General features: G+C 57.9%; 2 protein-coding genes across 5 annotated transcripts in view; both read left to right on the top strand.

Moving 5' to 3' along the window:
- The window catches only part of PRRT1B (proline rich transmembrane protein 1B), a 596855-nt gene extending 571771 nt beyond the window's left edge, over positions 1 to 25084 (top strand). The window contains exon 5 of the transcript XR_010749163.1: positions 24979 to 25084. The gene's annotated coding sequence lies outside the window, so the exon portion shown is untranslated. The remainder of the gene's footprint in view (positions 1 to 24978) is intronic.
- The window catches only part of NTNG2 (netrin G2), a 64351-nt gene that overhangs the window by 9570 nt on the left and 28305 nt on the right, over positions 1 to 26476 (top strand). For all 4 annotated transcript variants that reach the window (XM_066366881.1, XM_066366879.1, XM_066366883.1 and 1 more), the window contains one exon: positions 19508 to 20151. In XM_066366881.1, the coding sequence (XP_066222978.1) occupies positions 19508 to 20151 (644 nt within the window). The remainder of the gene's footprint in view (positions 1 to 19507; positions 20152 to 26476) is intronic.

Raw genomic sequence — 26476 nt, 5'->3', positions numbered from 1 at the left:
TCCATCCCTCCCCTGGTGGGGGTGGGGGTCTGCCTGGCTGATTAAGGTAGATGGCCCGGCTTAGAGTCCCGAGACCCCTCCCCACCAGGGCACTGAACACCACGTGCAGAATCAAGGTCGCAGATGCCCCACCGCCTGCCAGACCTCCATGTTCAAAAAAGTGTTTCCCCCCGGGAGCCCTGAGCTGACCAGCCGCCTGGCTCAGGCACCCTCCTTCCTCGGCGTTCTGGCCTCAGACCCAGAGAGGAGAGCGTGGGGACACCCCTCCCAGCCTCCGTCCACTCCCAGTGACACCTCTCGGGTCGGCGGACCTGAGGCCAGACCTCACGGCCAGGCACAGTGGTGATGGCAGGGTGGGATTGCATTTGTACGTCCCCGTCAACCACGAGAGGGACACAGAGCCGTGAGGGCCAGAGGCGAGGCCGCCCCCGTCAGCCCTCCGACACCCGCCTTGCCTGTGCCCAGGCTGTCTGCCTCCCCTGCAGTGCCCGCCTTGGCTGTCTTCATGTCGGAGGCTTGCCCGTTTACCTGGATAACCCCAGCTCATTTTCTGAGGTTCAGGTTGAACCCCACTTCCTCCAGGAGGCTTTCCAGGACTCCCTAGCCCAGGTGGGTTAGAACATCCCCATCTGGACACATCTCTGCTATTGTTCTGATTAATGTGGCCTCATGGTTAAGAGCTCAGGCCCTAGGGGTGGAGAGGTAGAGGTTCGCATCCCATGCTGTGTTACCTTTGGCATGATGCTTAACCTCTCTGAGCCTTATTGCCTTATACTGGCCCTATTAATAGACTATGCATACAGGATTGCCATGAGCACAGTGCCTGGCACATCACAGACGCTCAAGTTACACAACTTATATGCACCTGATGTGCTTCCTTCCCGGCTGACGAGCTCCTCAAAGGCAGGGTCGTCTTGTTCATCTTTCCCTCCCTCCCTCCCTCCCTCCCTCCCTCCTCCCTTCCTCCCTCTGGGCTCAGTCAGTGCTCAGGCCGCGTGCAGTGAACACATGGGTGGGTGGGTAGAAGGACCGTGTGATCCAGGAAGGCTTCGCGGAGGAGGAGAGATCAGAGCTGAGCCTGGCAGGAAGAACCAGGGTTTTGATCAGGACAGAGGAGGCACCGAAAGCCTCTACTTCTCTCCGTTAGCGTCCCTGCGCCATGGGGTTTGTGATCAGATGACACCAGGAGGTCGGCGCAGCTCTGTCCTCAAGCAGGAAGTGACTTTGGAACCTGAGCTTCACCCAGCCCTTCGTTAAAGCCGCTCTGTCTCTTGAAATGCCCGAGGCAGGGCCCAGTCTAGGACAAGAATAGCTCCACGCATGACATCTTGATGCACGGCGAAGTCTCCTTCCTGGGGACAGGGAGGACTCGCAACAGCGCTGCCTGCGAGGTCCGGGGCCACACGAGCGAGATCCTCACCCCTCACTTTTCTTAGGAGAGTGGGTTTGGGTCCAGACATCCCTTAGAAGGTAGGGGGCAGTGCACCTGGGGTGCAGGAGGGAAAGGAGAGGACCCGGAGGGGACATCTTCCCCATGACAGTCAGAGGCTTAGAGGTTCTAGAACATTCCAGTTAACATCGCCTCACCTTCTCCAGGCTCGTCTTCCTCTTCTCTTCGCTTTCTGCGTTCCCCAGCCCTGATTGACCCAGGGTGCATTCTCGTCTTCCTCCCCTAGGGCACGCATCATGACGGCCTGCCTCAAACCCCACGCGCAGTGGGAGAGGGGCCGGATGACGGACAGTCTGAGCCTCGGTCTTCCCGTCTGCGTCTGGAGACGGGGCTGATCTAGACCCAGCCTCCAGAAAGCCTGTGCGAGCCTCAGGGGTGCCTGGCACCGAGTGAACGTGCCGGAAGGGGATTGGTTTTCTTGTTTTCCATCCTAGAATTCAGCTTGAGGGACAAGCAGAGGAGTCAAGGCAGACAATAGAGACTGAGGATGGTCCGTTGGCCAAGGTTGTAACACGGAGAACAGTTGCTGGGCTGGGGTGGTTCGGGGGCTGGCACCGGGGCGGACTGGGTGGCCTGTGGCCTTGAGGGCTGGAAGGAATCAGAGGGACAATGGTCAGGGCAGCAGAAATGGCACGAGCAGCGGAAGGGCATCCAGTGATGAGGGGAGATCGTGTGGATGACAGAGACAAGCCTGTCCACCTGTGCAGTTCCCCCCATGCCTGTGGGGGCGAGGATGGGACTGTGCCACTTAGTGGAGGAATAAACTGAGGCTTCCCAAGGCCCCCTAGATCAGTCACCCTTCCTCTGTGTGGCTCGTAGCCAGCCTCTAGGGTCCAGGCCAAGGGCACGGCAGGAGGGCGGGGAGGAAGGTGCAGTGAGCGGGCAGAGGCCTGAGGGAGCCCCCAGGGCGCAGACGGCTGGGCCACGAGGCTGGAACACAGCTTGGCAGGCCCCAAGGATCAGCTGCAACTGTGCCCCCTGCCCTCAGCGCCCAGCCATCGCCTGCCAGGAGCAGGCCCAGGCTGCAAAGCTCTGTCCCTGTCACACAGCCCTCGGCCCAGGCTCTCCTGCCTCCAACCTGGCCAGGGCCTAGAAGGCCCACAAGGATGCCAGGCCTTTTCCTGGAGGGGCCCAGACAGTGGGCCGTGGCAGAGCAGGCAGAGACCCGTTCCATTCAGCTGCGGCTCACGGGTCCTGGTTTGCTTTCAGCAGCAGTGGATTTGCTGAAATATATGAAAACATGTTTCTGATTCCCCAAGCGCACGCCAACAGCCGGCGGGGGGCGGTGTGTGGGAGTAGGCGGAGGTGCCGGCTGGGAGCCCGGCGGCTTGAGGCCCCGGCACGGTCTCCTTGCTGCTGGGACCCCAGGCTAAGCCCCCTGGCCTCAGTTTCCCCAACTGCGTAGTGCTGGGGTTTGGCCAGACTAACCAGTTCCTGGGTGGTTTCCAGACACATTCTGGGCCTTGGGGAAATCTCAGCTGGGTTCAGCCTTGCTCACACGCACACACAACACAGGGGACGCCAGTGCAGAAAGGGGCAGTCCCCTGTGTGTCCTGTGCCCACCCAGCACAGCACTGAGCTTTCTTTTTCAAGTTGGACGTCCTTTATCATAGGAGTCTCATAAATGAAAATCTAAACAAAGAGAAAGCCAAGTGCTAAAAATATCATGCTACCTCTCAGATCATCTAAGTTGCTTTTAAATTTTAATTAATATAATTTACATATAACATTGTTTAAGATTGAAGTATTCAACGAGATTTGATATGCATATATGTTGCGAGTCACCACAGTAAGTTTAGCTAGTTAGCATCCATCACCACACAGGATTTAAAAAAAATTTTTTGTGTGTGTGTGATGAGGGCATTTACATTTTTTTTTGTTTAATTTTTAAATTGAGGTAAAATTTATATAACAAGAAATTAGCTACTTAAAAATTTTATTGCTGCAGCCTGACCAGACAGTGGTGCAGTGGATAGAGTCGGACTGGGATGCTGAGGACCAAGGTCAGAGCCCCAAGGTCAATGGCTTGAGTGCGAGCTCACCAGCTTGAGCACGGGGTTGCCGGCTTGAGCGCAGGGTCGCTGGCTTGAGCATGAGATCATTGACGTGAACCCATGGTCGCTGGCTTGAGCCCAAGGTCGCTGGATTAAGCAAGGGGTCACTGGCTCACCCCCTCCCCCGTCAAGGCACATATGAGAAAGCAATCAATGAACAAATAAGGTGCTGCAACTATGAGTTGATGCTTCTCATCTTTCTCCCTGTCTCTCTCTCTCATAAAAAATATGTAAATATATATATTATATAAAATATATATATGTAAAATATATATAATATAAAATTTGCCTTTCTATCCATTTGTGAGCACTGCAGGGGCATTTAGCACATTGCCAGTGGCGTACAACCACCACCTCTGTCCAGTTCCAGAATGTTTCCATCACCCCAAAAGGAAGTTTGGTCCCCACTAGCAGTTGGTCCCCATTCCTCCCCCCTCCAGCCCTGGCAACTGCTGGTCCACTTTCTGCCCGTGGACTTGTCTATTCTAAACATTTCATATAAATGGGCTCGCACCACACTTGACTTTCGTGTCTGGCTTCTCCCCCCGGGCATACTGTTTCCGAGGTTCGTTCATGTCGTAGCAGGTGGCGGCACCCCACTCCTTTGTCACGGCCGAGCAGTCTTCGTTATATTATTGACCACATTTTGTTTCTCCGCTCATCGGTTGATGGACGTTTGGGTTGTTTCCACTCTTTGGCTATTATGAGTAATATTATTATGAGTATTTCTGTACAAGGCCTCTCATGGACGTACATTTTCATTTCTCTTAGGTACACACCTAGGAGTGGAATTGCTGGGTCCTACGGCCGTTTTTATATTGAAGGCTTAGATTTCAGTGTTTCCCACGGTGCCTGCACCGTTTTATAATCCCACCAGCACTGCACGAGGGTTCCCATTTCTCCACGTCCTTGCCAACACTTGTTCTTTTCCATTTTTGTTTTTTATTATGGTCAACCTAGTGGGTGTAAAGTGGTATCTCACTGTGCGTTTTTCTAATGACTAAGGATGCTTGCTGGGCATCACACGCTTCTTGGCCATCTGTGTATCTTTGAAGAAACGTTTAGTCAAGTCTTTTGCCCCATCTTTACATTGAGTTATTTGTCAGTACATACTCTTTATATATTCTGGATGCTAGATCCTTGTCAGACGTATGATTTGAAGACAGTTCCCCCAGGCTACAGATAATCCTTTCCTCTCTTGATGGTGTCCCTTGATAGAAACAAAAGATTTTGTTTTAGTTGTCTAATTTATCTATTTCTTCCTTTTGTCGTCTTATCTAGGAAACCACTGCAAAAATCGAGGTTTAAATGTTTACCCATCTGTTTCCTTCTAAGGCGTTTGTAGTTTTAGCTTCTATATTTAGGTTTTGACCCGTTTCTAGTTACTTTCTGGGCATGGTGTAAGGTAGGTGTCCAACTTCATTCTTTAGCGTGTGGATGGATATCCAGTCCTCCCGGCCCCATTTGTCGAAGAAATTGTTCTTTTCATCAACTGTTCTTGGTAACCTCCTTGAAAATCAATTGACCATAGACACGAGGGTTTATTTCTGGACTCTCAGAATATCTCCGTTGCGGCCCTGAGCGTGCTATGCGCGGTATTTCATCCAGCCCTCCCAAGTATCTTGCATGGCAGAAGTTACATCTGTCTTGTCCCCATTTCACAGATGGGGACACCGAGACTCCGATGCTGAGTGGTGGAGTTCCGGGCTCAAATGCAGACCCTGGCCATCTAACCCCTAAGCCACGCTAAGGCCCGAGGACAGGGAACGTTCAAATGCTCACCCCCTCTTCCTTCCTTCTCTCTCTCACCTCCCTCCTTCCTCTCTCTTTTTTTCTAACATTTTTTTTTTCCTGGTTGGGATGTTAACTTTCGAGGAGGGTCATTGGGGAGAAGATGTTGTGACCTGTGATCTCTCTCTGGTCTCTGAGTATCTCCTCTCCCACGCTCACCAGAGCGCCAGACTCCGTGTCTCCGCCTTTGCTACATGCTTGGACTCAGTCGGTGAGAAATAGATGCCGATGGTACTCACCCCTCATCTCAAATAGCGAGAGCCGTTTGGAAGGGGTCTCAGCGGTCGTTGGAGCCCCGACGCACCCGTGTCTGGAACCGTGGCACTGACCGCTCGGGGGAAAGTGGGAGCCTGGGATTCGGCCGTCGCTGTTCCTCTGCCCCTCCCCCGGGGGTCCCGGGGCTCCTGCGAACACTGGGAAACCATGAATGGAGTCTAACCCCCACCACTTCCTGCATGGGGAAACTGAGGCCCAGCGGGACAGAGTGACTTCTTCGGGCCTCCATTTGTCCACTTGACGCAGGAGTTTCCGCCATAGCCCAGGGCTTTCCCAGAAGAAGGGCCTGGAGCCCTGGGGACAGGAGGCATCCCACACCAGGTCTCCATCCACCCACTTATGTGGATGGGACCTCGCAATGGTGGCATTTGGTGGGTAAGCGGGATGCCTGTCTGCAAGCCACCTGCCGCCAGTGGGGTGTCCTAGCTACACCTTCAGGGTGGGCATGGCCAGAGGTTAACGTGTTTGCTATCTGGTCCACTCAGCTGAGCGCTCACCTGTGTGCAGCCCCACGGCTGGGCACTGCTCCGAGCGGGCCCAGAGAGGCCCCAGACCCCCGGCCAGCCCACCCACGAGCCGAGCCGTGGTTCTCCTTGCTGTGGCAGCGCGCTAGGAGGCGGAAAGGAAGGGGATGTCTGTGGCAGGTGGGCGGGGCCAAGGGTGAGAGGCAGGAGGGTGGACAGAACTTGAAGAAGCCCCGCCCCCCGCTGTGGGTGGGAGGGCCCGCCCCCGTCCCTCCCTCCCGTCCCCCCCCCCCCCCCGGAGCTTCAGGAAGAGAGAGCAGGGATAGACCCCGCACACTGCCAGGCGCAGGGGCTCCTTCCCCACGCCCCATCTTGAGGGATTGCATGGCGGTTTCCCGGGGCCTCCCTGTGCTCCATGCGCCCTGCGAAGCCCTTTCTGTCCTCTCCACAACACAGAGACAGGTGATTCTACAGGTGAGGAGAGGGAGGCTCAGAGAGGTAGAGAGAATTACCCAAGTCTGCACAGCCAGGTGCAAAGCCAACGTCTGTCTCCAGGGCCCTGACCACTGTCCAGTCCTGCCCTTGTTCTGTAACAGAAGAGTCTGGTTAGCTGTCCTGAGATTGGCAGGTGGAGGGGACCCTGGGTCTTAAGGTGCAACCTAGAGAGGGGTCACCTCTCTTCTCAGGGCCTCACTGGTGGAAAGGAGTTCAATGAACCCATGTGCACGGGTCCATCTAGGTCTAAACGTGGGGGCTTCTGGAGCTGCCCTCCTCTCCCCCAGAGGGCCCCAGACCCCATGTCAAGGATCTGGCATTCTCCCCAGCAGTTGTCCTGGGTGCTCTGAGCCTGGATCCCCCTCAGTCCCTCATTCCAGCTCTCTCCTATGGCCTGAGCCATTTGTCCACTTGACCCCAGCCATCGACCAGGGAAATAAAAGGAAATGAAACACGACCAGAAGTCTGTTGTTGGGCAAAAGGTGGAAAGGAGGCCCGTGAGAGATGGGGCCTGCAGGTGGGCCCGGCTCCCACCACAGCCTCAGAGGGTGGCAGTGCCCGTTCGGAGAAATGCAGGTTCTCGGACTGTCCCCTCCCTCTGGGGAATCGAGACTCAGCCAGAGGCAGGTGACAGCAGAAGGAGAAGCCAGCTGTCAGAGGGCATGATGTCTCTGTCCCTGTCCCCACCCCAGGTGCCACCAAAAACCCTTGCCAACAGCCTCGTGACTGGCATCGTGCTGGGTCTGGCTCCTGGGACCAGGCTCCCCGCGGGATTGGCACCAGGGGCTGGGTGATCGCTCGCAAGTCTCACTCCTCCGCCCCCTTTGGGATATACAGACTTCCGGCCCGTGGCGTGAGGGGCTCTGTGTGTTCAGCCTTCAAACCCACTGCACCCCCAGATTCTGCTGTGGCCTTCGGGCTTTCAAACCTAGAGGGAGGCAGAGTGGCACGGAGACGAGCAGGTGCTGGGAAGACCCCGGGGACAAAGGCAGAGACTTGCCCACCTCTGCCGCAAGACCCCCGAGCACGGCTCCCCTTTTGGGAGGTGTCACAGCCCTTCTGAGAATCCATGTGCTCTTCCTGGAACAAGGAGCATGCACCCACACACATACACGGACACGGATACGCATGCACACACACACATACACGGACATGGATACACATGCACCCACACACATACATGGACACGGATACACATGCACCCACACACATACACGGACATGGATACACATGCATCCACACACATACATGGACATGGATACACACACGCACACACACATGTTACACATGCATGCATATGCACATAAATACACATATGCACACACGCATGGGCATCACAGAGTTGCAAACACTCACAGGCCTTCCCAGATCACCCTGAGTTCGCCTGTGACCCTTGTGGGCCCTCTGGGAGCCTTTAAGCTCAGGAAAGTCGCCATTTCGTAGGCTTGTAACTGACGGTCCTCTTGAGTCTCTCTCTCTCTCTTTTTTTTTTTTTTTTGTGACAGAGTCAGAGAGAGGGACAGATAGGGACAGACAGGAAAAGAGATAGATGAGAGGCATCAGTTTTTTATTGACTAACTTAGTTGTTCACCATTGCCTTCTCATATGTGCCTTGACCGGAGGGCTACAGCAGACCGAGTGACCCCTTGCTCAATCAAGCCAGTGACCTCAGGCTCAAGCTGGCGAGCCTTGTTCAAACCAGATGAGCCCGCGCTCAAGCCGGCGACCTCAGGGTCTCTAACCTGGGCCCTCCGCATCCCAGTCCGATGCTCTATCCACTGTGGCACTGCCTGGTCAGGCTTCTAAGGAGTTTCTTGATTCCACATCTTCCTATTCCTCCTCAGACCAGCAGCAGCTTACATTTATTGAGTGCCTACTGTATACCAAGCGCTTGACCTAACTAGCTCAGTGAGCCTCACAGAACACATATGGTAGTTCCCAAATTTATACCCATTTGAATATGAGGAATCTGAGGTTCAGAGAGGTTAAGCCACTTGCCCAAAATCAAACAGCTTCTAAAGAGAAGAGCCTGGCATCTCCATCCCGGACTACCCAGTGCCCACGTCCTAAGCAGTCTGTGTAGCTGATGCGATGTGCCCGAGTATCTCAGAAAAACACCTAATGGAGTGAGGCTGTCGTCATGCGTGCGCACGCATGTGTGTGCATGTGGCCATTTGTGCCGGGTGAGCATCCTGTCCTTGCCAGCCTGTCCCCCCCCAGCCAGTCCCGCCAGCCCAGGAGAGGGCGGGGAGGCTTGCCGGCAGCTTTCCCCACCCCCTCTGCCCTTGGAGACATGTCAGAGGCTGCTAATCCTCTGACTTCATGTCCATCCGGCTGCGTGTTTGCCCCCACGTACCAGCCAATAATGCACCTAAAAATAGCGGTGCGGGGAGCAGCAATGCAGGCGGGTGTCTGCCTGCCACTGGGCCTGTCTGCCAGCCCCGGACAGCCCGCCCTGCCCACTCGGGGTCCCCAAGGGCCTGGCTGCCTCTCAGCCTAGGGGAAAGGCATGGGGAAGAGGAGGGGTAGGGCAGGGGGCTGGGGGACCAGCTGTCACCCCCAGATGAAGAACTGTCCCACCGCAGGGTCCTCGAGGCAGCGGCCTCAGCTTTGGAAGCCACGATGCACTCAGTGCCCGGGACGAGAACTCCCCCTGAGGCTCTGATGGGGTTGGTCTGGGGTGCCCCCGCTGCGTCTCACAGGAGAACCCTTCACAGTAGGAAAGGGGGTTCAGATTTTGTGGCTCTCTCCCCTCCTACCTCATGGGGGGAGGCAGCCTTCTTGAAGGCCCAAACACAGATGGCAACTGGGACTCCAGGAGAGGAGAAGGCGGGGCCAGGGCTGTGCAGTCCCTTGGCTGTGCCAGGCCCTGCCTCACGGGAGCGGCTCCCGGCGGGAGTCCCTGGAGCTCCTCCCTCTCCCCGCCCAGGCTGCAGCTCCCATGGCTGCTGCATGGTCTCCAGGTGGGCCTGGGCTTCGGGATTATTCAAGCTCCCAGGTGGTCCCGGGCGGGCGCAGCCAGATTTGAGAAGCACCATGCAGTCTTTCCTAGGACTGCATGGGGTCCCTTCCAGCCTTAAGTATGTTGTTGTTGTTTTTTAAATTTGAAGACTAGAGGGGGAGAGTTGGCTGTCAGAATCCTTCCTTCTATCTGAGCTGTGGGCACTCCATCCCGGGGTGAGGGAGCTGGCTCCCCACCTGTCCCTTTGTTCCCAGGCTAACCTCTCTTCCTGGAAGGAGGCTGGCAGGCCAGAGGCAGGGCCTTCCTGCATCTGCTAAATGTCAAGTTTGCCGCTGGCTCCGGGCCTCTGTCTTGGCCTTGTCTGCTGTGCCCCCCCAGGCTCCTGGCCCATTGGCCTTGTCTGCTGTGCCCCCCCCCCAGGCTCCTGGCCCATTGGCCTTGTCTGCTGTGCCCCCCCAGGCTCCTGGCCCATTGACCTTGTCTGCTGTGCCCCCCCAGGCTCCTGGCCCATTGGCCTTGTCTGCTGTGCCCCCCAGGCTCCTGGCCCAGCCGAATGCTTTAACCCCTCTCTCCCTGTAGCTGTCTGCATGTCTGTTCTGGCCCTTTGCTTGGGCCCTTTACGTAGCGAATCCTCTGCACAGCCTGGTCAGCCTCCCTCCACCTGTCCACATCTGGCTCACCCATCCTTCTGAGTCTGTCCTTCAGGAATCTCACCTCCCCCAGGAAGCCCTCCTGACCACCCCTGACAATTTCCCTCCAGATTAGTCATCCATGCCATTCACAGAACCAAGCACAAATAACTTGTCTGGTGGTCACAGCAGAGTGGTCAACACTCCCATGAAGGGTCAAAGTGCCCAGGTTCCCAGAAGTGTGTGCCTGGCCTCTGGGGGGGGGCTCAGTTTCCTCACCTGCAAAATGGGGGTGCTGGTGACAGCAGGCTGACATCCTGCACAGGTGCCCTTCCTTGGATCAGCTGAGCCAGGCTCCCGAACCTGGCCAGGCATCTGAGTCGCCACAGAGGGTTTTCCTTGGTTGCTGGGTTGAATGGTTGGTCTGCTTCCAATCTGGAGCCGAATGTCCGGCCTCGGGGCCAGGACAATCTCTTCCCCTTCCCGGGGATCACGATGGGCAGCTGGGCTTGACCGCTGCTTCTCCAGCGCTACTTGGTGCACAGAGGACATTCAGAAATAGTTTATGAATACGTGAATGGATAAGCGAATGAATGAATGAAAACATACTAGTTCAGCATTGCCACTCCCATCCCCACCAAAGGTTTCCTCCACAGTGATGCCCCTGTCCAGGTGTGCCCAGGTGTGGGGCAGGGCCAGGGACTTCTTACTAGTCCTCTACCCCACAAGGGGGCGGGGGAGGGGGGGAGAAGTGACTTCAGTGGAATCATAAAATAATCCATAGAATTGTGTTTGTGGTTTGCAGACAAAGTCATCTGTGGCACAAAATTTCACCGCACTGTCGCTGAGGCCTGACCACGCCCTGAGAGGGTGTGGCAGCGGGGCCCTCTCCGGGAGCCCAGGAGCCCGCACTGGGAGGCTCCGGGCACCACGTCTGCCCCTCCCCCCAGCAGAGCAGGCTGCTTAACCTGCGCCCATTTCTCCGTTTCGGGAACGAGATCAGGAGTTGTACCTGACCTCCTAGGATCTTCACGAGTAGAGGAAAGGAAATGTCACGTGAGAAAATGTCACCTCAAGGTCTGATGCCAACACAATTCTCAGTGTGGACATTTCAAAAAGAAAAAAGGGGACGGGGGGGGGGGCAGAAGAGGCGTGAGACGGTGGGCGAGGCTGGCGGAGCGGAGCCAGTGGTAGTTCCGGTTGGGACTTGACCCAAAGCGGGGGAGGGGAGAGCACAGGGGTTTGTAACAGGGCGTCTGGTGGCAGGTGGGGGCGGGGTGGGGAGGCCCGAGGGGCTGGTGGGGACACAGCAGGGGGTGGACAGGGAGCAAAGGGGGTCTCAGGCTTCACTCACTCCTCCGCTTGGACCCTCTCCTTTCAGGGATGGCCTCTCTCAGGACCCAGGGAGGCCCCATTGTTCTGCTCTTCGGGGAGAAAGCCAAAGGGCACCTCTCAGGAGAGGAGAGGGGCTCCGTGGGCCACAGCCCCAGGGGTCTGGGGTCAGGCAGCTGCCCTGAGTGCTCTGGCCAGGGCCTGGGAGGGGCCCCTCGCCGCCCTGCCCCCAGCCCACCTTCCCCCCAGCATCGAAACCCTCCGAGCCACTTTTTTCCTCCGCGATAAAATATTTATGTCAGCTGAGCGGCCCGCTTTGGGAAAGGCTGCCTGTGTCTAGCTTCTGCTTTGCACAAGCTTTTAAAGAGCAGGACGCTTTTCCTACTCTCTAAGCATTTTCTGGTCCTGAATCAATAACGCACTTGACGGGGCTTCTCGGGCTGCAGCTCTCCTTTCTCCCCGTGCCCCGCCCCCACCCCACCCCGCCCCACTTTCTCTCTCTTCCTTCCTTTCCTCTCCCTTTCTCTCTAGCTTCTTCCTTCTTCCTTTCAACCTCCCATCTCTGATAGTTCGCTTTTACTGACCTTCCTAAAGAAAATATGAAATGAAGGGTCGCACTGTTTGGGTGGCGATGTGGTGAGGTGGGCAGGCAGGGGAACAAGAGTGGCTGGGGCCGCCTCCCGGCAGGGCAGGCCCACTCCTGGATGACCAGGCCGTGTCCCCACGCCGCCACCGAGGCTGCCAGGAGGAGGAGGAGCCGCTGGACCTGTGGGGAAGCCCGGGAGCTCCCGCTCCGCCCTGCCTGGCAGAGGAGTGTCTCCAGCATAACCAGAGAAAACAAGGCCAACAGTAAAAGACAGGGGGCCTGGAGCAAAGAGAATATGTGGCACGTGAGCCAAAATAGATTACCAAACTTTCTAAGGAGTAAGCTGTTCAGTTTGGCTTGTGTGTGTGTGTGTATGTGTGTGTGTGTGTGTGTGGTAATGAGTTCCCTGCACTGGGGAGTATGCAAACGGAGAGGGAGCCATTCTTTCTCCAAGACAGATGCCCTGTGTGCGTGGTCAGTTACGTGGTCAGTTACATGGTGCCGGGAGGTGCAGGGTGTGGACGTCGCCTGTGGGCAGAGGAGCACAGAGACCAGCCAGGAGAGAATTTCCCACCCCAGACAGTTCTAGAAATCTGGCTGTGGGGAGAATCCACATATGCCCAGGGCAAAACAGAATGTATCCTTTTTTTAAAAAAAAAAAAGAAGAAAATGTTAAGTTCCTCGAGAGAGTAACCCTTGCATAGCCCGAGCCTTGGCCAGACCCCGCCCCGTGCCCTCCAGCTGTTCTGCGATGGAGGAAAGCAGCCTTGGCCGACAGGGCCTGGCCCCTCACCCTCGCTCCTGCGCCCCGGGCCTTCCAGCTGCCCCCCCCTGGACAGCCCGCTCTCCCCCAACCTCCCACCCAAAGGTCGGGTGAAGGGCTCCCCGCCTGGCTCCGCTGGGGAAGCCAGCCTTGGGGTGAGGAGAGGGCTCCTGCCTGGCAGCTGGAATAGCATCTCCACCAGCCACGGCCAGCTCCGCTCTGTGACTGCACAGTTGTACCTGGGCGATACCAGGCGGGTCACCTCTCTGCTCTGAGCCGCAGCAGAGCGGAGGGATCCTGGGAGGGGAGCTAGGAAGCGCACGAGTAGGCACTCGGCCAATGCTGCCCTCAGAACCCACTGCCAGGGTCCTCACTCCATGTGGAAATGTTTATAAATAAATGCCACCGTGCAGACAGGGGTGACGGGTATGGGGCAAGGGTGGGCCAGGCCCAGCTCCTGTTGTCCCAGATAAGAGTTGGGTCTCCAACAGGAGGTTCTGGAAGGAGGTCTCCCTTTCCTCTCAAACACTGTGGGGAACTGGAGCAGAGTGGAGAGCCGCTCTGGGCAGCTGAGATGCACCTCCTTCCACCTGGCCGAGCCAGGCGGGCGTGACACTGCCGGAGACTCTGGGTCTGGGGTGGGCCTTCCCCCAAGAGGTGTCCCGGTGGCTGGTTTGGTCAGGGGCGGGTTGGGGGCCGCTGCCGTGGTTTCTGGAGGCTCTCCACCAGGATGGATGAGTCCCAGGAAGACGCCTTGCCCTGGCTCCTGGCCCTTCCCCGCCTGAGTAATGGCTGGGCTGGGAAGACACGGCTCCAATGAGCAACAAAATCCAAAAAAAAATTAAGAGAAGCTCCCGGCCAGCTGCAGCTCCCACCCTGAAATGGCACGCGGGTCAGTTTGCGCTGATTCACGAGCAGGGAGGGGTGACCTTCCCGCTGTCCGGGGGCTTTTGCTCATAAAGGGAAGGGAGGAGAAGCTGGTGGGCGGGGAGGGAGTTCCAGGCAGCAAAGCAAGAAGCAGGAATCAATGAAACCAGAGAGAGAGAGAGAGAGAGAGAGTGTCAGAGACATTCAAGGCATCTAGAATTAGAATCTGCTCCCAACAGAATCTCCGTTTCCGTTTTGTTAATAATTTATCCCCACTGCAACTTTTCTTACCAATAAATAGGAAATCATTTGTCAGGGAGAATTCCCCTGGCGCCCGGCGCTCTCCCTGGAGTAGGGGAGGTGGGGGGGTGTCTCCCCTCCCTTCCTCCCGGGGACTGAAGCACTTAGACTCTGGGAGGTCAGTGGCAGAGCTCCAGCGGTTCATGAAGGGGAAACTGAGGCACAGAGAGGGAAAGGCAAGCCCAGGGTCCCACGTGGGGTTAGGGACAGTCTCCTGGATCCTAACTCTCGGCCCCCACGGGTCATGGATCTGATTATTGATTTGCAGGCCTGCCCAGACCAGAAGTTTCCCCGAAGTTCGAGAAGTACCATGCAGGGGGGTGGGTGGGGTCTTCCTCCTTCCCAGCTCCGCTCCTGCTAAATCCTGTCCTGTCCGAGGGAGCCGGTGCAGCCAGCCCTTCCTGGGGCGCCCCCCACCCCGGGGGTGGCCGTGCTCCCCGGCCCTCCCTCTTGGCATCATCTGTCCCCAGGGCTCTCCTTGGCAGCCACCTGCCACCGGGAGATGCCACCAAACCCAGTTGAGGTTGACAGGGTTGAGGACGAGATGACAGTTTCCAGAAAGATCTGTCAGCTGTGGCGACGCTGCTCCCTGGGCCTGCCCACATGTCTCGGCGGCTCACTGTGCCGTCCACCTCGGGTGGAAACCGAGTCCCCAGAGCGTGACCCGGGCGTGTGAAGGGCGCCGTGCCCTGACTCGCCTCCCAGCCCAGCGGCCTGGCTTCCTGTCCGCTCTGCCACCCAGGAGCGGCATCCCTGAGCACTTCTCTGCCCCTCCTCCCGTGTGGGCTGCAAATTGAAGGACCCCGACCTCCAGGGTCCTGGCGGGTGCTGAGCAGGGGCCACGGGCCTTGCGCTGGCCGAAGCCGCAGGGCAGGCGCCGGTCCCGAAGCTTCTCTCGCTGCACCCGTCACAGGCGGGCCAGGGTGCTGGCCACGGGGTGTCCGGTGTCATTCCCACAGCGGCCGCAGCCTCCCCGGGCTCCCTTTCGGGGGACCGAGGTTTCCGAGGTGGGTGGTGGTGGGAAGGAGGCAGGGAGGCCGCTGTCTGCATGGTGCTTCCCCTCTGGTTGAAAAGCCGAGACCGAAGGCAGGGGAGTGACAGGCCCACGCCATGTGTGGCCAGTGAGTGACTGAGCCAGGACTCTGCTTGCTCGCTCGTTGCAAAGCCCTCCCCACGCCCACACCCTGCCTTGTCGGTGCCCAGCAACTGTGAGATTTTTGTCCCAACCCGGGCCTGGCTTACACAGCTTGTCCGCGTGAAGGTGCTTCTTCCCCTTCCTGAGACTTTGCTACGGTGACTGCCCCTTCTACCGGGCTCCGTGGTTAGGGGCCCGGAGGTCCCCACAGCCAGACTTCCCTGGGGGGTGGTTTCCTCACAGCGGCTTTCCCACTCAATTATATTTTGCCCGCAGCTTGTCTGCAGTGTTTACAAGCTGGCCTCTGACTCCAGCTGCACGCTTTGCACAGAAAATAACATAAAAGCAAAGGCATTTAAGAGACCGTCACCAGCTTTGAAAAGCGTCGTATGAAACAGTTCCTCCATAGAACTGCTCGTGTCGGGAGTCTCCTGCTTGGTGTCTGGGTGGGAGATTTGCCCCCACCCCACACCTGGTGCTCTCAGGCAGGCTGGCAGCCTCCCCCTGGCCCTGCACGACTCCTCGGCGCTCCAGGCAGGCTGTCTGACCTTCTGAGGGAGCTGCCTTTGTGTGTCTGCAGAGACAGGAGAGCCACAGAGACCATGGGCTTGGTTCCCCTAAGATCCCCTTGGCTGGGTCCCCCAGAGTCCGGAGGAGGTGAGGAGAGGCCAGCAGGTACCCAGTCTCGCCTGGGAAGTGGAGGTAACTGGAAGGAGCTCCCTGGGGGCTGCTGGGAGAAGGCATGAGGAATGTGAAGGGCTCAGTCCAGACCAGGCACATGGTGGCCGCTCAGTAATTGTCGTCATCCTTGTGTTCTTCCCAGTCTGCACTCCCGTCGTCAAGTTCCCGCTTCTGGATGTGAAGCGGATATTAAAGAATAATTGCTACCAATTGGGGACATTTTCTAGGCATTTCATACACATTATCTCACAAAATAATTGGATGAGGAAATAAAGACTCAGAGAGGTCAAGCAACTTTCTCAAGGTCACACAGCTTCAAGGGACAGAGCTGAGATCAAACCCAGGGCTTTCTCATCTAAAAGCCAGTGTCCTTAACTGCTCCAGACTCCAGGAAGGGGGTTTCCAGCTGGGGAAATGGGCCTGCGTGAAGCCCCCGGAGTCTGCACAGAAAACGTGCTGCGGTCTTTTCCTGGAGAAGGTTCCCAGGCTTTTCATCAGGGTCTCAAGAAACAGGGACTGCTTTCGATAATATCAAAGGTCGGCTTTGGTGTCATTCTAACCTCCTCCTTGGTACGAAGCCACTTTTTTGGACTGTTTGTTCCATTATGAAATCTTGGAAATGTGCAGGCTGAGAAGATGGCAGAGGCTTGACCCTCCAGCCTGGCCCCCGGCACGGGCGCTGTCGTCAGCGGTCAGGTGGAGGTGGGGGTCGGGTAGACCTGCTTCTAATTCCCGGCTGGCTCCTGGCATCCTCCCGGGGGGCTCTGGGACAGCACCTTCCGCGGGAGCCTCGCTCCGCGCTCCTAAATGGTTAAGTGGAATCCTGAGATCTCGGAGTAGGAGGGCGGTGGAAGGAAGAAGAGGAGTAGGAGAGAGTCGCGTTGGCGACGGCTGGGGATTTATTTATTGTACTCGCCGCTGGTACAGCCCGCTGGCTCGGCAGCAGGCAAATACACAGGCTGATTCATTAGTTTCTGACCATCTGCTTCCCGAGTTGGGGGCAGGGGCGGGGCCCAGCAGGCCCTGCAGGTTACAGCAGCGAGGCTGGCAGCCAGGTGGGAGCCCTGTCCCCCGGCAGAGCTGGCTGTGTCAGTCTTCTCGGTGACGGACAGGCCGGAGAGGCTGGGGGGTCTGTGAGGGATCCCGTGTCACGAAAGGCAGGGGGGGACAAAGAAGGACCAGGGTTGGGGGTAGACAGGAATAATATCAACACTCAATATGAGATATAGTAATATTAATCTCCTTATGATGTTGTTCATAACTAATTAATATCAATATAATGACAGTGATTGCTCTGCTTTAGTGAGCAGTTACTGAGGTCCAGGCCCTACAGGGAGACTTCACTGCACTGTCCCAGAGAAACACACTAGCAACCCCGTGATGGATGGCAAGGGAACTGGGGTGAAAAGATTGAGTCAAGTAAGGAGGGCTTCCTGGAGGAGGGCTTTGAGAACGAGGAGGGTGGAGTGGCTACAGGAATGCAAGCTCAGCGGTAAGAAGGGGATGGGGAAACCAGGGGAAAGGCACAGCGCTCGGTGCGTTGTTGAGAAGAACTGTCCAGGTGGACGGGGAAATGTGACTAAGGCACCCAGGGACAGTGTGCTAAGAAACCAGGCTCCTGGAGGAGGCCCCGACAGAGAGCTTGCAGGGAAACTCAGCCCTGCCCTCGGAGGGCCTTCCTCCACCCTGTCCCCAGGACAGGGGCAGCTCAGCCTCAGAAAACCTTCCACTCGCAAGCAGGCCTGGGCCAGTCCCGCCCTGCCCTGGGCCTCAGTTTCCCCATGTGTTCAGTGAGGCCTTGTCCTCAGCAGTGAACCCCTTTGACCCTGAGGTTGGTGGTCCTGTGAGTCACAGGCTGGCCAGGTGGGGTGGACAGTGGCGGCACGGGGGGGACCAAGGACAGAGCTATTTTGGTCAAGGAGGGCTTTGAGGGAGCCGTCGCCGTCAAACCCCAGGGCCTGCCTCCCCACTGCGGAGCCCTGGGCGGCCTGGGAGCTCGTCCTCCTCTGGAGGGATCAAAGGCGATGTCCTGAGGCCCCCGCAGGGCTGGGGGTGTGCGGCACAGCACCTCGGGAGCCGGCACCCCGCTCCCTCCTGAGAGCTGAATGGCTCGTTTTAGAGTGAGTACCTTTCACTTAGATCCAAGCCATTTGTTACCAGGCAAAAGGGAGACCTGAAATATTCATCAAAAAAAAAAAAAAAAAAAAAGCCGCAAGTGGTCTGGGCACTGTGTGATTCTTAGTGACAGGTTTTATTTTTTAATTAACAGACTTCAGCTTTTAGAGCAGTCCTAGGTGTGCAGAGAATTGAGCAGACCGAGTTCCTGATACGCTGTTTCCCCGGTTCACAGCCTCCCTGATACACTGTTTCCCCGGTTCACAGCCTCCCTGATACACTGTTTCCCCGGTTCACAGCCTCCCAGCCTGTTAACATCGGCTATTAGTTAGTACACTGTAACAAGTGATGGACCAACACTGATACCTGTTATCAAGTTCACAGTAAGCTTGCTGTCCTAGTTCTATGGGTTTGATGTCGCGTATCCACCAAAACAGGTCATAGAGAATTGCTCCACTGCCCTGAAACTCCCCAGGGCTCCACCTGACCGTCCCTCCGACCCTGGACAACCACTGTGTTAGTGACCTTTTCAGGCTTTGGGTGAACTGACATGGTGGACCAGGCACGGGAATGGATCTGAACTGCCATGGAGGCGAGCCACCACTGGCCCGCACTGGCCCTGGTGGGGGCTGCCAGCCTCCTGGGAGTTGGGAGGGAGGGCAGTAAGTGGGGGCTGTGCCCTGCATTGCTCAAGAGCGTCCCCCACTGGGCCTGCCAGGCACGTGCTCAGGACCTGGAACTGACTACCCACAAAGATGTACCCGCTTGAGAGGAACCCGTGAACGCTCAGGGTCCTGTGGGTGTGCCCAGGCTATGCATGAGGCAGACATGCGTGCTGTGCCAGGGGCAGGTGTGACCGGCACGCTCTGCACTGGCAGGCCCGGGGGTGGCTCCTGGCTCTTCCTCACGGGGGCCTTGGGCAAGGGCTGCCACTCTGCTGAGGCCAAGTCTCTCCACCCAGAGCACGGAGATAATACTCCCATTCTGAGTTTGGAGGCGAGAAATGAGAAGAGTCCGTACAGGAGAGAATGAGCCTGGCACTGAGTGGCAGTGCCACGAGTTTGACTGTTTGCACCTCCGCGCCTACTGCAACTACTCACGGTATAAAGGGTCGGAAGAAATCTCAGTGCAGGAAATGTTTAAAGAACCAAGAATGTAGGCAGGAATTTTTGAGGCAGGTAGAGAGTGGAAGGGCAGTTAAGGAGGGGGAATGCCATCTGCAAAGGCTCAGAGGCACCGAGACGTGGGGATTGGGGGACAGGAGGACTCAGGTGGGCTGAGCCCCAGAAGGTTAGGAACAGTGGCTCCAGGTGTCAGGGTCAATGTATGAAAGAGTGAGAACATTATCCTCCAGGCAATGGGGAGACAGGGAGGACTGAGAGCAGGTAACTGAACCTGCCTGTCTCCATTGTCTGTAGCAAAGGAACCAGTGTGTGTTTTCCTGGGCAGCCATGTTGTATGCTTTTACAAGCTTTGGGGAAAATGGATACAAATTACCTACCCAGGTGATGCTTCCTGTGCCTGGACATGGGACGGAACACAGGCTCTGTGACCTCTGGGCAGAGCAGACAGCGCCCACCCACGCCTCCCTCCCCTCTTCCCTGCAGGAGAACCCCTACCTGTGCAGCAACGAATGTGACGCCTCCAACCCGGACCTGGCCCACCCGCCTCGGCTCATGTTCGACAAGGAGGACGAGGGGCTGGCCACGTACTGGCAGAGCGTCACCTGGAGCCGCTACCCGAGCCCCCTGGAAGCCAACATCACCCTGTCGTGGAACAAGAGCGTGGAGCTGACGGACGACGTGGTGGTGACCTTTGAATACGGCCGGCCCACCGTCATGGTCCTGGAGAAGTCCCTGGACAACGGGCGCACGTGGCAGCCCTACCAGTTCTATGCGGAGGACTGCATGGAGGCCTTCGGCATGCCGGCCCGCCGGGCCCGCGACCTGTCGTCCTCGGGCGCGCACCGCGTGCTGTGCACCGAGGAGTACTCGCGCTGGGCGGGCTCCAAGAAGGAGAAGCACGTGCGCTTCGAGGTGCGGGACCGCTTCGCCATCTTCGCCGGCCCCGACCTGCGCAACATGGACAACCTGTACACGCGCCTGGAGAGCGCCAAGGGCCTCAAGGACTTCTTCACCCTCACCGACCTGCGCATGCGGCTGCTGCGCCCGGCGCTGGGGGGCACCTACGTGCAGCGCGAGAACCTGTACAAGTACTTCTACGCCATCTCCAACATCGAGGTCATCGGCAGGTAGGGCCTGCTGGCAGGCACTGGGACGCTCCCTGGGTTTCTCCGTGGAGGGAGGTGGGTGGCGGATGACACACATCCCCTGGAGGGCGCCGGCCTCCCCTCCGCTGGCCGCGGACCTGGGCGGTCTGGAGCGAGGAGGGGGGCGGGCCGTGGGGGCGGGGCAGGCCGTGGGGGCGGGGCAGGCCGTGGGGCGGGGCAGGCCGTGGGGGCGGGGCAGGCCGTGGGGCGGGGCAGGCCGTGGGGCGGGGCAGGCCGTGGGGCGGGGCAGGCCGTGGGGGCGGGGCAGGTCGTGGGGCGGGGCAGGCCGTGGGGCGGGGCAGGCCGTGGGGCGGGGCAGGCCGTGGGGGCGGGGCGTGGGAGGTGCTCCGTTACTGACAGCCCATTCAGCGCGCGCTTGCAGCTGGGGCTCCCCGATCTGCCAGAAGGACTCACAGAACCTAGCAAAGCTGTTACAGCCACGATTAGTTTAGGACAAGAAAAAGATACAGATGAAAACTGGCCAGGGAACGGGTTGCAGAGGGCAGGCTCCGGGGGTCACCCGGGCGAGGTCCCAGTCCTCTTTTCCGGGTGCAGACTGCACTCGGGTTCCCCAGCAGGGTACATGAGAACACGTGTGGACTGGCACCGACCAGGGGGAGCCTGCCCGAGCCTGGTAGCCAGGGTTCTTATTGGGACTTGATCATGTAGGCATGGCTGACTGCCCCTGCTTGACCTTGGTCTCCAGTCCCCTGACCCAGAGGGCAAGCTGGTACTGCGTAGCCCAATGCCCCCAGCATAAATCACATTATTAGCATAAACTGTCTGGCATGGCCAGAAGCCCCAGGTAAACAAACACACTCATCAGGCATTCCAAGGGCTCAGGGGTTTCCTCCCAGGGGCCAGTCAAGGGCCAAACTCCTCTTTAAAAATGGCGGTCTGTGGACAACGCAGACTTGCGCAGTTCATCCTTTGCTCGCCGCTTTGGAGAATGTGTTGAGGACACTTTGCGGGAGGGAAAAGCAGCCTTTGATTTTTCAGGAACTGTTTAGACTGCGGATGACTCGATGCTTCCAGACAATGTGCTGGTCTCAAGGGGCCAGGACTTCATCCCGAACCACTCTGGTCTGCACGCGGGCGAGGGGCGTGGAGGCCCCACCACCGGGAACCGGGGCGGGGGGACAGCGGCAGGCTTCTCCGGGTGCACCTGCTGGGCCGGCAGCATCAGCACCACTGGGACTCTTGCTAGAAATGCAGATTCTTGGGCCCCACGTCAGTCCTGCTGCATCACGAACTCAAGGGTGGGGCGATCGTGTTTTCCCGAGTCCCCCATGAGTTCTGGTGAACACTCAAGTCCGAGACCCGCTGATGTGACGGTTGGGGGTACAGACCCTGGAGCCAGACAGCCCAGGTTGGATCGCCAGCTCTGCTATCCACTGACTGTGCCTCAGTTTCTTCACCTGTAGAATGGGGATCATGATCATGCGTCTCTCATTGGCTCGTGGTGACAGTTAAACAACAAGTCCAAGTAGATGAAACACTGAGCAATTATGTTCCTGGCACATGACACGTGCTAAAATATTTTATAATTTAATTTGTTGGATGCAATAGAGGTCAAAATAACGGCGTCTGAGAGCCAGGGCAGGTGGAGGAAGGCGCAAGCTGAGAGCCACAGGTGTTGGGGCGCTCAGGGCGGGAGCGTGGCTCGAGCATGGGCAAAGCTGCAGCAGGGTCCAGCTGGGCCGGCACACCTGGGCATCAGGCCACAGCCGGCTCTGAAGACCGCCTGTGTGTAATCACTGATGAGTGGGACAGGCAGTTGGCCATGTGGGGAGCGTCCTATAATCCCGTGCTTGTACAATGCATAATAGATGCCTGTGAGCACCCTTCGTACATTTTTCATCAACGCTGGAAAGCAGTCTGTTCAGGCACAGGAAGGCCTGGCGGAGGCAGGGAAAGGCAGGAGGCCAGCGAGCTGTGCGGTCGCCGTGGTTACACCTGCGTGGTGGGGCTGGGCGGAGGCTGCGTGGGGCTTTTGTTTTCAGCTGTGTTCGCATTTTATTTCACTTGGACTCTGCACGTTGATTCCAGGTGGGCCGAGCAAAGGCAAGCAGTTCACCAGATGGGGTCAGGTTCAAGGTCCGCAGGTGAGCGCGAGACAGGTGCACATGCAGGGGCCTGTGGTTCTGACACCTTGACTCCTACCCCTCCCTGGCTTGGGGCAGGATATTTTAAAGCAGGGATGTTCTGGCCCTGGCTGGTTGGCTCAGCGGTAGAGCGTCGGCTTGGCGTGCGGGGGCCCCGGGTTCGATTCCCGGCCAGGGCACACAGGAGAAGCGCCCATCTGCTTCTCCACCCCTCCCCCTCTCCTTCCTCTCTGTCTCTCTCTTCCCCTCCCGCAGCCGAGGCTCCATTGGAGCAAAGATGGCCCGGGCGCTGGGGATGGCTCCTTGGCCTCTGCCCCAGGCGCTAGAGTGGCTCTGGTCGTGGCAGGGCGACGCCCCGGAGGGGCAGAGCATCACCCCCTGGTGGGCAGAGCATCGCCCCTGGTGGGCGTGCCGGGTGGATCCCGGTTGGGCGCATGCGGGAGTCTGTCTGACTGTCTCTCCCCGTTTCCAGCTTCAGAAAAAAATACAAAAAAAACCCCCCAAAAACAAAAAACGGATGTTCTGGCAACCTGATATATTATGGACACTGCTGTGGACACTGGGGTTGCGGGTTAAGCGCCTACGCCCATTTCTTGATTGTGTGTCCAGGGTTTGGGTCTCCGGTCTTTCGGGGACCTCCACCTACCCTTGGGATGCGATGGCGTTGTTGGGTTAGGACCGTTCCTGTGCCCTGGGGCTCTGCCAGACTGGGCAGCTCGGAGGTGGGAACCAGATCCCAGGCCTTGCTGGGGGCTGCTGCAGGGGAGCCGTCATCTTTAGGAGTTTCATCAGAGGGGCACCTGTCACTTCATTAGGTGGCTCAGGCAGAGTCCCGCATCTGGGCAGGCTGCAGGGTCCCAGCTGTGTGATGACAGTCCGGGCCTATGGCGCCCCTGAAGCCTCTTGCAGTGAAGGCTGTCTCCCAGGAGGGACTCCAAGTTGCAGAGGTGGGGCAGAGCATCCCCAGGAAGGGCCAAGGGCCGGAGGAGCGAGAAAGAGCCTCAGTTCTTCAGCTCCGCCCAAGTTAAGAGCACCTGCTGGTGCCCGGGGCCCCCGGGGGCTATGAGCTGGGTTCCGGCCCCGCCCCTCTCTCCCCCTCGGCACCCCTCTCTGTGCCTCAGTTTCTCATCTGTAACATGAGCACCAGGGGCATCTGGAGCCTGTGTTACCCCGGCACAGTGGCAGGGCAGCCCCTGCCCGGCAGCTCCCAGATCCCCTTGGCACTCAGCCCGTGCGCGTGGTGGGCACCAGCCCTCGTGGTGACAAAGACACAGCCATCAATTCAGAGAGAGTAAGTACCCTTCAGGAGGCTGGTGGACAGGAGAGCAGCAGCTTGGCTTATTGATTAATTAGGTCTGGTTAGAGGGTTCTGCAAAGGGCTGTGACTGCTTCTCCTTCTCCTTTTTAAATTCCTGGTGGGAGAGCCCCCTGGGCCAGGGAGCCAGGCAGGCCCGGAGAGACAGGATGGGGTGGCAAAGGTGGACATGGAGCCGAGCCCGAGTGGGCAGCTGGGGACCCCCAGGGGCTCTCAGGTTCTGGGCTCCTTCAGAATTTCAGGACAGGTGCCTCCCCCGTGGCCTGCGAACAAGAGCAGCTGATATTTATTGAGCATGCATGTGCTACAGGGTCATTTGCTGTCAAGCAGAGCTCAGGGCCTCATGTGCATTTTCTTATTTAACCAGTAGTCATTCGCTTCCCCCAGGGTTACTGAACCCATAGGCCCCCACAACCTGAGGATACGCATTGAGCAAGCCAGACCTGCCCCCCTGCCCCATGGGGCTTTCCCCACAGGGACAGTGCTCCCCTCCCACTCACACTGTCACACGGGGAGGCGGGGCTCAGGGAACGTGAAGAGATCACACAGCTGTACGAAACACCAGACAGCCAAGCTCCAACCTAAGCGTGTCTAGGCTCAAGGCCATCTCTCTGTGGAACCATGTCACTGGTCCCCCTCCAACGTCCGAAGGTCTTTGATACTGTGGTTATTCCCAGCCTTGTTACTAATGTCAGGGGCATCTCGGCTGCGGGGCAGCGCAGGGGACTCAGGGGAGGGGGCGGGGCAGCAGGAGAAGCCCAGGACCTGGGCAATGAGGAGCCAGTACAAGCCAGGGGTGAGAAGGGGGGGGCGATGAGCCGCAGCCCCAGGGAACAGGGTGGGGAGCAAACAGCCTCCAGCAATTTGAGGCCACTGCCCCCCACCCCTGGCCTTCACCTGACTGAGCCTCGCCTGCAAAGTGGAGATACAGTGATAACCTCACTGACTTGTGGTAAAACGATGTGTTAGGAGAGCGTGTCCCAACGTCCCGTTCCCCCGGTGAGGTGCCAGAGAATGGCGTAGGGCTCGAGCCGCCTGGAAAGGAAGGCACGACCACACCGACCCTCAGATACCACAGCCGGAAAGGAGGGAAGAAGCATGCGTTATTGGATTAGTAGGGGGTTACACACCCAAATGTCCGAAGGGGCCTGGAAGACAACATGTGTGGGTAGCATGGACCAGAAGGGGCAATAGGGAAGGGTGTGGTCTGTGGAGAAGTGGAGAGAGCTGCCACCTCACAGGACAGAGGACCTAATATTGCCAAATCTTTTGATGTTGCAAGAGAAGGTGCATGGCAAATACATACAAGAAACATCCTTCAAAAGTCTTGGAAGGCCCTGGCCGGTTGGCTCAGTCGTAGAGCATTGGCCTGGTGTGCAGAACTCCCAGGTTCGATTCCCGGCCAGGGCACACAGGAGAAGTGCCCATCTGCTTCTCCACCCCTCCCCCTCTCCTTCCTCTCTGTCTCTCTCTTCCCCTCCTGCAGCCAAGGCTCCATTGGAGCAAAGATGGCCCGGGCACTGGGGATGGCTCCATGGCCTTTGCCTCAGGTGCTAGAGTGGCTCTGGTCGCAACAGAGTGACGCCCCAGATGGGCAGAGCATCGCCCCCTGGTGGGCATGCCGGGTGGATCCCAGTCGGGCACATGCGGGAGTCTGACTGCCTCCCCGTTTCCAGCTTCAGAAAGATACAAAAAAAAAAGTCTTGGAAAACTTTGTGTGGGTCAAACAAAACACATGAGCTGCTGTTGCGCCCCCTCTGCTCTGAGATGTTCAGGTCTTCTTGCAACTGTGATAACACAGCCACTCTACTAATAGCGTTCAGCAGGCCGCCCGCAGGGCAGGCGCCCGGGGATCTAGGGCATGCACAAAACAGCCTTGGCAGGTCTGCCAATTCCAGGTCTGGGGCAGAGAGAAGGGACATTGACCATCCTATCCCCACCCCCATCCCCTTCCCGGGGGCAAATTCTTCTGCCCAGGGAACCAGTCCAGTTGGGCCTTTTGCCAGGGAGAGAGAAGAGAAAGAGTGAGTTCCCCATTCCTGGAGGTATGCAAGCTGAGCAGGGTGACAATTGTGGGAGATGAAGGAGAGAGGTCCTGTGCATCAGATTAAAGTCCTGTGCACCTGTCCTGTGCAGCCATGACAAACGTTAAGTAAACAGAAAGTACAGATACTGCTATAAAATGTGGAGGGTGTTGCCTGCCAGGCATTGGGTCCTCACCCCCTTTTTATACAGCAGGAGGCTGAAGTCCTTACAGAGAGACACGACCTGCTGGATCCCAGAGGCCCAGCTGGACCTGGACGGGCACATCGGAGCCCAGATTGATGGGCTGAGCCCATCGGCTTCCCATGTTCCGCTGGGGTCAGGCTGCCCGGCCAGGTCCAGCTGCCCGGCCAGGTCCAGCCCCTGCGCCGCTGGTTCTCCCTGGTTTTCTCCTCCCTTGACCCTTCCCCCTTTCTGGCCCTCTTGTTTTCTTCCCTAAAACGTCCTGTTCCTATTGATCACCCAGTAACTGGAGATGGACGGAACTTAAGGATGAGAATAGAAACCACAGGAGGGAAGGAGACCCAGCTTGGTGCCTGTGTGTGTGGAGGGCAGGAGTGGGGGAGGGGACCAGAGAGAGCCGTGCCCTCTCTCACTCAGGGTACCAGCCCTCTTCCCAGTCCCCTCCTCGGCCGGCGATCTACAGGGAAAGGAGCCTTCTCCATGTTGGGGAGGGCAGGGCTTCCTCCTTCAGTGACACTGTCTGTCATCCGAGCGATTATGGGCCAGGTGGCATTCTACGTCTGGTTTCTGTGCTTCCTCCTTGGGTCCTGCCCTGCGACAAGCACTGTGCCCAGTACGCAGATGAGGAAACCGAGGCCCCGAGGCTAGGAAATAGACGATG

This window comes from Saccopteryx leptura, chromosome 2 (assembly GCF_036850995.1).
Source record: "Saccopteryx leptura isolate mSacLep1 chromosome 2, mSacLep1_pri_phased_curated, whole genome shotgun sequence".
NCBI classification, from domain to species: domain Eukaryota; kingdom Metazoa; phylum Chordata; class Mammalia; order Chiroptera; family Emballonuridae; genus Saccopteryx; species Saccopteryx leptura.
This window is presented reverse-complemented; position numbering and strand designations above follow the sequence as displayed.